Genomic DNA, 9,539 nt, shown 5'->3' with positions numbered 1-9,539 from the left:
GTTAAAAGAAAAAAAAAAAGCTTAAAGTATATTGGGATGGTGCTTGTGTTTGGACGTGGACCTAACTTTTGAATCGTGAGTGGGAATTTTGTATGAGTGTAGAATTAAAAAGCATTAATTTTTGTCGTGGGTAGTGTCTTAGTCATTTAGTTTGTATTATCTCTATTCCAAGAGGTATGAGTAGAGCCGTAGAACACTCTCTCTCTCTCTCTCTCTCTCTCTCTCTCTCTCTCATGCAAAATAAATATCACAAGAACTGCCCTCCTTTGGGTGTGAAAGGACATAATATATTATGGGGAAAGAGAAAGTAAAAATGAACTCATCAACCATAAGAGCAAGCCTTAACCTAGAAGGAGAAGAAAAAAATATCATGAGAGAAAGAAGGAAAAAGATAATATAGAGTTCAAAGCATACCTACCCATCAATGAGCAGGTTCAATGGCAGACATCTCACTAAAATGAAGAGAGAGAAATTATAAATATGGGATTAGTTAGGATGAATACTATTAAGAACATGTAAGTCCTCTATTCTGATTTTCATTTTTGTGTGGACTTAGATAACTTTTAATATATATGGCCATATTCTTTCACATGTTTTGCTTCTTTGTATGGTTTCAATAATTTGAAAGAATATTTATCCAAAAATTAAAATAGACTTGGTCAATTCAGATCAATAAATTTGGAATAGCCGATGTGACATGGATCGCAAATGCTTGAATACGATATATCATAAAATCTGCAATTCCTTGTGGATTAAGTAAAAGGACTTTGCAGCTCTTTGTTTTATCTTTGTCCTCCCTCTTATGAAATGATATATCTACCTTTTATTGTGGGAAGAGAGAGAAAGACACAATGATGATCTAATGTATGTCACACAATAAGATGGGGAACTAATAACCCTTATTATTATTATTATGAAGGAAGAAAAAGTTAAAGGATCATTATGGTTGGTGATCTTTCAAAATAGTATTCTAATTGTAGATGCATCTTCTTGTACAATATGTTGTCAATTCTAACCATTAAATGGATAGATCAAGTATTCCTAACCGTGTTAGATTTCAATCACAAATTCAATCATTTACCATTCCATGTAATAGCATACGCCCTACACACGTCCTTGATCATGATCCCTTACAGCCTACACCCCCTATATATGTCCATGTACCTTCTTTCTAGTTTTGATTTTGTTTTTTAGTGATTTATTTTGCCAACTAACCAATTTTAATCGGATTGAAAATTGACATGTGAATAGAACCCATCAGAGATGCCACGTGGCATAAATGTCAAGGTGTGATTTTATAGTTTCACCTAAGTGGGTCTCATAACAAAACCCCTTTTTCCTTTTTTGGGTATTAAATGCATAATTATTAGAAACCTACTTAAATCAAACTTTATGGTGGTGATGTTAGTTGGTTGTTTTCTGGTAGCATATTTATTTATTATTGGGGGCAGGAGTTGGTGAAAATTGCCTAAAAATTAAAAAATTAATTTGAAATGTTACCTAAAATAGGAGATTTTTTTTTTCTCCATCTGTGGGTTGCCTAGATGGTTAAGGCGAATTGGAGATTGTGTGAATAGGAGTAGTCTCAGGTTCAATTCTCCATTTGTGCATCTGCGATTTAAGTGAAGACCGTGGCGAGGCGATGGGTTGTTGTGCTAGTCTCCCCGAGAATTACGTAAGCTGACCCGAACACCTTGGTTAAAAAAAAAAAAATAGAAGAATTTATTTATTTATTATTATTATTTTTTTAAGATGTTACATTTAAAGATAAAATTTGTTTTAGGGGTGCAAGTTCAGCTGCAATGGGCCCGAGCCTAAGCCTGCCCCAAGCTAAGGCCGAAAAATCTCAACCCTCCTTAGCCCAACCCATCTTAATCTGTGAACCTTTCCCAGCCCAGCCTGACCCAGCCTAGCCCAGCCCAATCATATTTTTACAGATGTATGTAATACTAGGATGAAAGCTACTGATGAAGTATCAAATTAGACTTTGTTACAATGATTTAATATTTAATAAAATAAATTAGGTTTCTTTTGGGGTAATAAAATGAATTAGTTACAGTTAACTCATTGTCGAGAATCAATCAAGGTTTGCCTGACCAGACCTCATGGCATAAAAGTCCTCTTCAGAGCGTCAGTGCATCCATTGCGTATAGGATGGCTGGCAGCATCTGGGGGTATATGTTCGCGTAGAGAGGGTCTGGATTTGACCTCACGCTTTCAAGGCTGGCCCAAGCCTAGCCTGAGCTAAGTGGACCAAAGTTGGGCTGGGGTTTTAAAAAAAAAAATTGCCCAATGTTGCTTAGTTGCACCCCTAGCTTCTGTGTTTACGTGTGGAACGAATCTATTACAATGTGATTGAAGTGATGGAAGTTTTCTAGATTGGATATATCAACCAAGGGGTTGAGTTCTCATCCAACTCTTGTGTTAATTTTTATTTCCTACAATAAAGGGTAATATATCATTTCATAGGAAGGTGGAGAAAGACTAAGGTGGTTAATTGATTCAGTTTCGATGTATACGGCATGGTTCGGTTTGATTCATATTTACTTGGCTGAAACCAAACCGAACTGTTTACTAAACGGTTACACTTTCGAAAACCAAAAACGTTAATAAATGGTTTCAGTTTCTCGGTTTTTAAATTGTGTCAATTTTACGGTTTTACACAGTTTTGATCGTGATTTAATCCATACGATTTCTAAACGGTTAGCAACCGGTTTGCTGGTTTATTCGTATGACTACTGAAATTTGCCTTGTTGATAAAAAATTCAATCTTGTGTCAAATTCAATGAGCAATGAGGCATTGAAGGGGTAAGGTTTTAACTACAGAACTACATAATAGAATTAAAATATTGAATAGGCTGTCGGACAACCTTTATTGTCCTTTCTTATTCCCTAAATTAAACTCAACTTGTTTTGTTTACATGAAACTAATTATTTTAGTTAGTCATATACATTTTAAATGGGTTGGTTTTGACAGTGTAAACAATTTAGTTTTAATGGTGTTAATTTGGTCTGAAACCACGGGTTAAACGGTTAAAACCAAACTAAAATGTTTAATTAATCGTCTGAAATTTGAAATCAGAATCAAATCATTTACTAAATGACTTCACGGTTTCGATGTGAACAGCTTAGTTCAGTTTCGGTAAACAGTTTCATTTTCAAATTCACATCCTTAACACAGAGATATGCTAGTGTAAGCTATGCAACCTAGTAATGTTCAAGACTGATAAGACCATGTGTTGGACTGCATGTCGAGACCCTTCCGACAGTCGAATGCACACTAGACATCCAATGACACTAGAGAGGATCTGGTTTCGCTTGGCAGCATTGGCGTAAACCCTCTGATTAAGACCGATGAATAATCAATCAATCAATACCTAAAATAGACCGAGGCCGGCCAACCGATCAATATGGTTATTTTGGTTTGAGCACCTAGAGACCAATTAAGAAGTCCCGGTTTAGGTCCTCTTGGATTATAATGAAGACCGACCGAATCTGACTGATTTACAACCCGATCAATTGATCCTGGTTCAACCAATTTGTCCAACAACCAAGTTTCGTTTCTCTCTCTCTCTCTCTCTCTCTCTCTCTATGATTCAGCTCTTAAGTGGTAAGGAATAAGGATGCATAAACGGATTGGTTCAAAATTCTGGAGAAATTTGGGATGACAATATTTTTATGGACCATCTAAAGCAAATACAAGCTCATACTCTTAGAAATGGCATTGACCACACAAAATTTCTCATTACCAAGCTACTTCAAATTCCTAACATCCCTTATGCTCAGGCACTGTTCGATCTTATTCCCAAACCAAGTGGTTTCCTCTATAACAAACTCATCCAAGCTTATTCCTCTCATGGACCTTTTGAGCACTGTTTCTCCCTTTACAAGCGGATGCGCCAAGAAAACTGCCCACCGAACCCACATACTTTCACCTTTCTCTTCACTGCCTGTGCTTCGCTCTCCTCATTCCCACAAGGCCAAATGCTCCATACCCAGTTCATAAAATTTGAGTTGGAGTATGATCAGTTTATCTTGACAGCTATGATTGACATGTATGCAAAATCAGGCTTATTAGGCTCAGCACGCCAGGTGTTTGATGAAATGAGTAACAGAGATATACCCTCTTGGAACTCAATGATTACGAGTTATGCGAGATGCGGGAAGTTGGTGGAAGCAAGAGAATTGTTTGCGTTGATGCCTTCAAGGAATGTGGTTTCTTGGACTGGTTTGATATCTGGTTATTCTCAGAATGGACAGTATGAGGAGGCCCTTGCATTGTTTACAGAGATGATGGAGAAGAAGGATGCATGGCCAAATTTTGTGACCATAGCAAGTGTCCTTCCTGCTTGTGCTAACCTTGGGGCGATGGAGATAGGTGAGAAGATTGAAGCATATGCTAGAGAGAATGGGTTCATGAAAAATATTTTTGTGAGTCATGGGTTGTTGGAGATGTATGCGAAGTGTGGTAGAATAGATAAAGCAAGAAGGATGTTTGATGAGATTGGTAGTGGAAGGAATTTGTGTTGTTGGAATACAATGATCATGGGCTTGGCCATCCATGGTAGGTGGAAAGAGGGTCTAGAGCTATTTGACAAAATGCTGGTTAGTAGTTTCTCTATTTGATTTTCTTTCTTTATTATTAGCAATTTTGTAATCCCATGAGTCCATTAGCATGTCTGTGTCCTGCTTATATGTAGATTTTAACTTTATTATTAAATACCAGACATGTGGGACTGTACCAGATGACATTACATTCGTGGGAGTCCTGTTGGCATGCACTCATGGAGGCTTGCTTGCACATGGACGAAAATTATTTGAATCCATGGAGAGAGACTTCGCTACTACTCCGAAATTGGAACACTATGGGTGCATGGTTGATCTCTTGGGCCGTGCTGGGGAGTTGAAAGAAGCTTATGCCCTGATAAAGAGCATGCCAATGAAGCCTGATGCAGTGATATGGGGGACTCTTTTGGGGGCTTGTAGTTTCCATGGTTCTGTTTATCTGGCTGAAAAAGCGGCAGAGTCTCTCTTTGATCTTGAGCCATGGAATGCAGGGAACTATGTGATCCTTGCAAATATATATGCATCAACTGGTCAATGGGATGGCGTTGCAAAAGTGAGGAAGCTTATGAAGTGCAACCAAATTACAAAGGCAGCAGGATATAGTGTAATTGAAGAGAATGGATGCCTTCACAAGTTTATTGTGGAGGATAGATCACATCCAAGATCAAATGAGATTTATGAACTGTTAAATGAGATTTCAGCAAAGATGAAGCTACTTGGGTGCGCCATGAATTTTGATTTGGATGTTGAGAATGACTGTATAATGGAAGGCCAACTCTAGCTTTCTCTGAATGAGAATTTCTCAATAAAAAGGTCTGTGACATTGCCTTTCTCATACCAACAGATTGTATGAATTGATACTATGTCAATATGCTGCCTATAATATGGCATAGTTTTCTACTACATCATGGTGTGACTGGTGTCACAGCAAAGAGAATCATGTCAAGAAAATAGCCCCTCCCCCTTAAAAAAAGGTTGTTGAAACCGAAGATTATTGTTGCACATCCTTGTGTGTCTTGAGCTAATATTTCACTTGATGCTAACTTTTTACCTCCATTTTTCATTGCTATTTTTGTGAACCATCTATGTTGTCAATAATTTAAGTATTGATGTTGATGAACCCCTTATTTCTACACAGTTATTCTATATTTTTTTGACTTAGTTGTCTACCCTCCCTTAATTAAATGTGGTGCTTTTACCAATACAGGGTCAGAATTTGTTCTTTTTCTATAATCTCTATCATAGTTTTTAAGGTACTGATGCGGTCCATGTGTGGTAAGGCAGCCCACCGACTTATGGGAAGTGCATAAGGCGACCGCCTTAGACGCTAAGGCGCGAAAGGCGACGCCTTATACCTGAGGCGGTTGCCTTATGTGTTCACTATTTTTAAAGTAAAATTGAAAATTGTTTTGATGAAGATTCCAAATTATATTTTCTCATTGGCAGGTGTATAAGTTTTGATGCAAATCTGATGCATTGGATCAAATTTTATTTTTTAAAACACATTATCACATCCGTAGGAGCGACGACTAAATGCATCTTGTCGTATATTTTTTTTATCCACGTATATCTTTAATCTATCATAATTACTAGAAACATTTGAAAATAGGTCCGTTAAGCGTTTTGATCTGCTTCTTCCTGTGAAGTTACCGTGAATTAGAACTTTATAACACCATACATTGGAATATGCTGTCCCACAATGCAAGAGCTGACGCACCTTACCTTATCCGGACCAGATCATCGGTTACTATTTTTTTTTTAAAACAAATTTTAAAATTGCTTGATGAAGATTCCAAATTACACATTCTAATTGGGAGGTGTATAAGGTCTGATGCACATGTGATGCATTGGATCAAATTTTTTTTTTTAAACAAATTTTAAAATTGCTTGATGAAGATTCCAAATTACATTTTTTCATTGGGAGGTGTATAAGGTCTGATGCACATGTGATGCATTGTATCAATTTTTATTTTTAAATAAATTTTAAAATTACTTGATGAAGATTCCAAATTACATATTCTCATTGGGAGGTGTATAAGGTCTGATGCACATGTGATGCATTGGATCAAAAACCATATAAAAAATAAAAACCCTTACCATAAAAAATAAATAAATAAACCAAAATCAATAAAATTGCGCCTCTCATTCTCTCTCAGTTTGAGACTCTGCCCTCCAAATCGCAAACCCCAAACGTTCGATGGTGAGCCTCCTTCGATCCTTCTCTGGCGACTTCTCCTTCTCCTCTGACAGCCTTCGGTGACCTCCGGCGACCTCCGACGAAGTGCTTTCATCTCTCTCAGTCTCTGCTCCAAATCGCAAAACCCCAAACTAACCGACAGTGAGCTGCGGTAGCCACCTCCTTCGATTCTTCTCCGGCGGTTTCTCCTTCTCTTCCGACAGCCTTTGGTGACATCCGACGACCTCCGGCAACCTCCAACGAAGTATCCTTCCACATCTTCAGGTATGTTTTAATTTATATTTTTAATTTCTGATTTGTGCGATTTTTTTTTCTCTTTTCTTCTTTCTTCTCCCTTCTTCTTTCATATTGATCATACACCATACGGTGACTGTATCAGACAGGTTCGGTGTCTCATTGAGACTTCGTAGTTTGTATGATTAGTTTTTTTTTTTTTTTTTTCTCTTTTCTTCTTTCTTCTCCCTGCTACTTTCATATTGATCATACACCATACGTTGACTGTATCAGACAGGTTCGGTGTCTCACTGAGACTTCGTAGTTCGTATGATTAGTTTTTTTTTTTCTTCCTACGGTGACTATAAAGACTTGTCTGGCTTGGCTGGTTGATTAGTGCAATTTTATTTATTTATTTATTTATTATTATTATTTTTTTAATAACATTAGGGCTTAAAGTATTGATGATTGATGATTGATGAAGATGAACTTAGTTTATTCACTTTATTGATTTGTTTTCTTGATGAATATCTTACATTGGTATGAATATAAACCTTTAATATTTATTTAGCATATGAGTAATAGGATTTAACTAGGATTTGAGCTAAATAGATTGGTTTTATAAAAAAAATTACACAAGAACGCTTTAGTCAATAAGGCGACGCTTTATGCCCGCCTTATTGCTAAGGCGCTCCGAAAGACCCTCAAACGTCTCCGTCGCCTTACCGCCTTAAAAACTATGATCTCTATAGAGCATGGCATGGAGGAGGACTTTAAAGATCTCTTATTGTTAATCCCGTAATGGTATGACATAGATTTTTTTTATTTTTATTTTTTATTTATTTTTTATTTTTTACAGTTCACGATTATGTAGTGTTTGATCCTTCTTCTTTTGGTTTTCTTCTATCAACTTGAGCTTGGTTTATATGATCAGAGAAACCAAAGGTTGGAATTTTTGGATGTCTTTGTGGGAAGTTGCAGAGACATGGACGGATTTCAGATGTTTCTTTTTGGGAATCCTGTAGCAGGTATGTGGATGAGAATCTATCAAAAAGATGTATGCGTATGTTGATCGTTTCTTTTACAAGTTTATGAGAATTTATGAAAGGAAGAGTTTTGAGAATTTATTGGTGCAGGCCTCTGGTGTGATGCAGTTCAATTGAGCCTCAGAAAAGACTTTATTTTGGCCCATGGATGGGTTTTATGGGTCTTGGGATTTTATATTTGGGTTTATTGATGTATTCTGGTTCCGTGGCCATAGCAGTCTGGATTGAAGGAGTTCAAGTGGTAGATATCTACCAAGTAAAACTGCCCCTCAAAAACTTTTAATTTTAGGACTCGTCACATCTAATTGTGGAAAACTGATAAACGGGAAGACAACCATTGTTTAAACTTTTTATTGCTGTGTTGTACCTTTACAGCAAAATCGTCTCATGAAAGAAGTTGTTGAGAATAATGTGCCTTGTTTATCTCTTTTCTTGCAATATAGGATTTAAATTACTGTGGTTATAAGAAGCTTTGTATTGGTATCTTCACAAGAAATTTTAGTAGCTACTGCATAGGGAGGGTTGTTGAGGACCTGCAGGTACCAAATTTCTTCAGGTTGTTGAGACAGATTAGGAAATTGGTGACTTTTCCTGCCCCTAATCTCTAAAGCAGCAGCTAAACATCAACCCGAGGGAGGCCTGCAGAGAATACTTTTTGGAAATCTCGAGGAGAATGTTGCCAAAATGTCAAGTCAGAATCATCAGTAGCATTTTTCTCTCCAGATTCAGATGGAGTAGATTTGGTTGAGGAAGCAGGGTAGTCATCAAATGATATCAATGGAGAAGACTCAAGAGGCAAACCACCACCGTCCCCCACAAGAATAAAAAGGAGCTATTCTGTGGTATTGGTAATTTTTGCTTTCAACCAGCAGATTCTGAAGAAAAAGAAGAACAAATAGGGGAGTTTGAGAACTGGACAAGCAAAGGAAGAGTTTTTTTTTTTTTTGGTGGAGTGGGGTGGTAGTTGAATCTTGTCTGAAGTATTACACCAGCTATTGGAAAAAGGCTTCGTCCAATGATATGATTATATCTCGATGAATAGAAGAATGTGACTGTTGGGTCTGATTTGTTTTCTTATTACTGCTCATGAATAGGTTCTACCAATCAACCTGGTTCAACAACTTGGCTTCTTCCTTTTTGTTCTTTTTCTGATGAACCAACTCGATTTCTTCACTCTTATCAAAATCAAAGCTTCTGTTTGCCTGTCCAACCATTGATTAATTTCCACATCTACAAGCAATCATCAACTGTTCTTTCTACCAGAGCCATCAGACTGTCCTACAATAACACTATCACAACATGGGCTGAGTTAAGCTAATGGCTAATGGAAATATACTGACTGACTGACCCATGGATCATGCAGCCATGGCATGGGAGGATGAAATTTATGCTGAGAGTCCTCCACCAAAGTATTACATGAATAGTGGTTCAATTTTTTTTGGTTATCCTTAGACTCTACCCTGTATGATCGGCTCCTAGCCACGTATGATAGGGCTTTTTTTTTTTTTTTTTTTTTT

General features: G+C 37.1%; 1 protein-coding gene across 3 annotated transcripts; it reads left to right on the top strand.

Annotated features, from left to right (window-relative positions):
- The first annotated feature begins 3,437 nt into the window (after positions 1-3,437).
- Positions 3,438-8,373, top strand: LOC122075685 (pentatricopeptide repeat-containing protein At5g08510). Of its 3 annotated transcripts, XR_006139323.1 has the most exons (6): positions 3,438-4,605; positions 4,727-5,379; positions 5,774-5,798; positions 7,719-7,780; positions 7,911-8,004; positions 8,113-8,373. XR_006139323.1 is itself a non-coding variant. In XM_042640816.1 (2 exons), the coding sequence occupies exons 1-2, from the start codon at positions 3,679-3,681 to the stop codon at positions 5,345-5,347; spliced, it is 1,548 nt and encodes a 515-aa protein (XP_042496750.1). In that variant the 5' UTR covers positions 3,439-3,678; the 3' UTR covers positions 5,348-5,568. The 3 variants fall into 3 exon arrangements, 1 of the variants encoding a protein (XP_042496750.1); XR_006139322.1 differs by having other exon boundaries at positions 7,911-8,373; XM_042640816.1 differs by lacking the exons at positions 5,774-5,798; positions 7,719-7,780; positions 7,911-8,004; positions 8,113-8,373 and having other exon boundaries at positions 3,439-4,605; positions 4,727-5,568.
- The last annotated feature ends 1,166 nt before the right edge of the window (positions 8,374-9,539 follow it).

The sequence above is a fragment of the Macadamia integrifolia genome, chromosome 4 (genome assembly GCF_013358625.1).
Source record: "Macadamia integrifolia cultivar HAES 741 chromosome 4, SCU_Mint_v3, whole genome shotgun sequence".
NCBI classification, from domain to species: domain Eukaryota; kingdom Viridiplantae; phylum Streptophyta; class Magnoliopsida; order Proteales; family Proteaceae; genus Macadamia; species Macadamia integrifolia.
The sequence above is the reverse complement of the archived record's forward strand: the minus strand, read 5'-3'. Positions and strand labels throughout refer to the sequence as shown.

Bases quoted from the DNA above. Each gene is read 5' to 3' on its own strand.
- LOC122075685 (XM_042640816.1), top strand. From the start codon at position 3,679: ATGGACCATCTAAAGCAAATACAAGCTCATACTCTTAGAAATGGCATT. The intron at 4,606-4,726 runs GTTAGTAGTTTC...ATTAAATACCAG, and splicing joins AGCTATTTGACAAAATGCTG to ACATGTGGGACTGTACCAGA.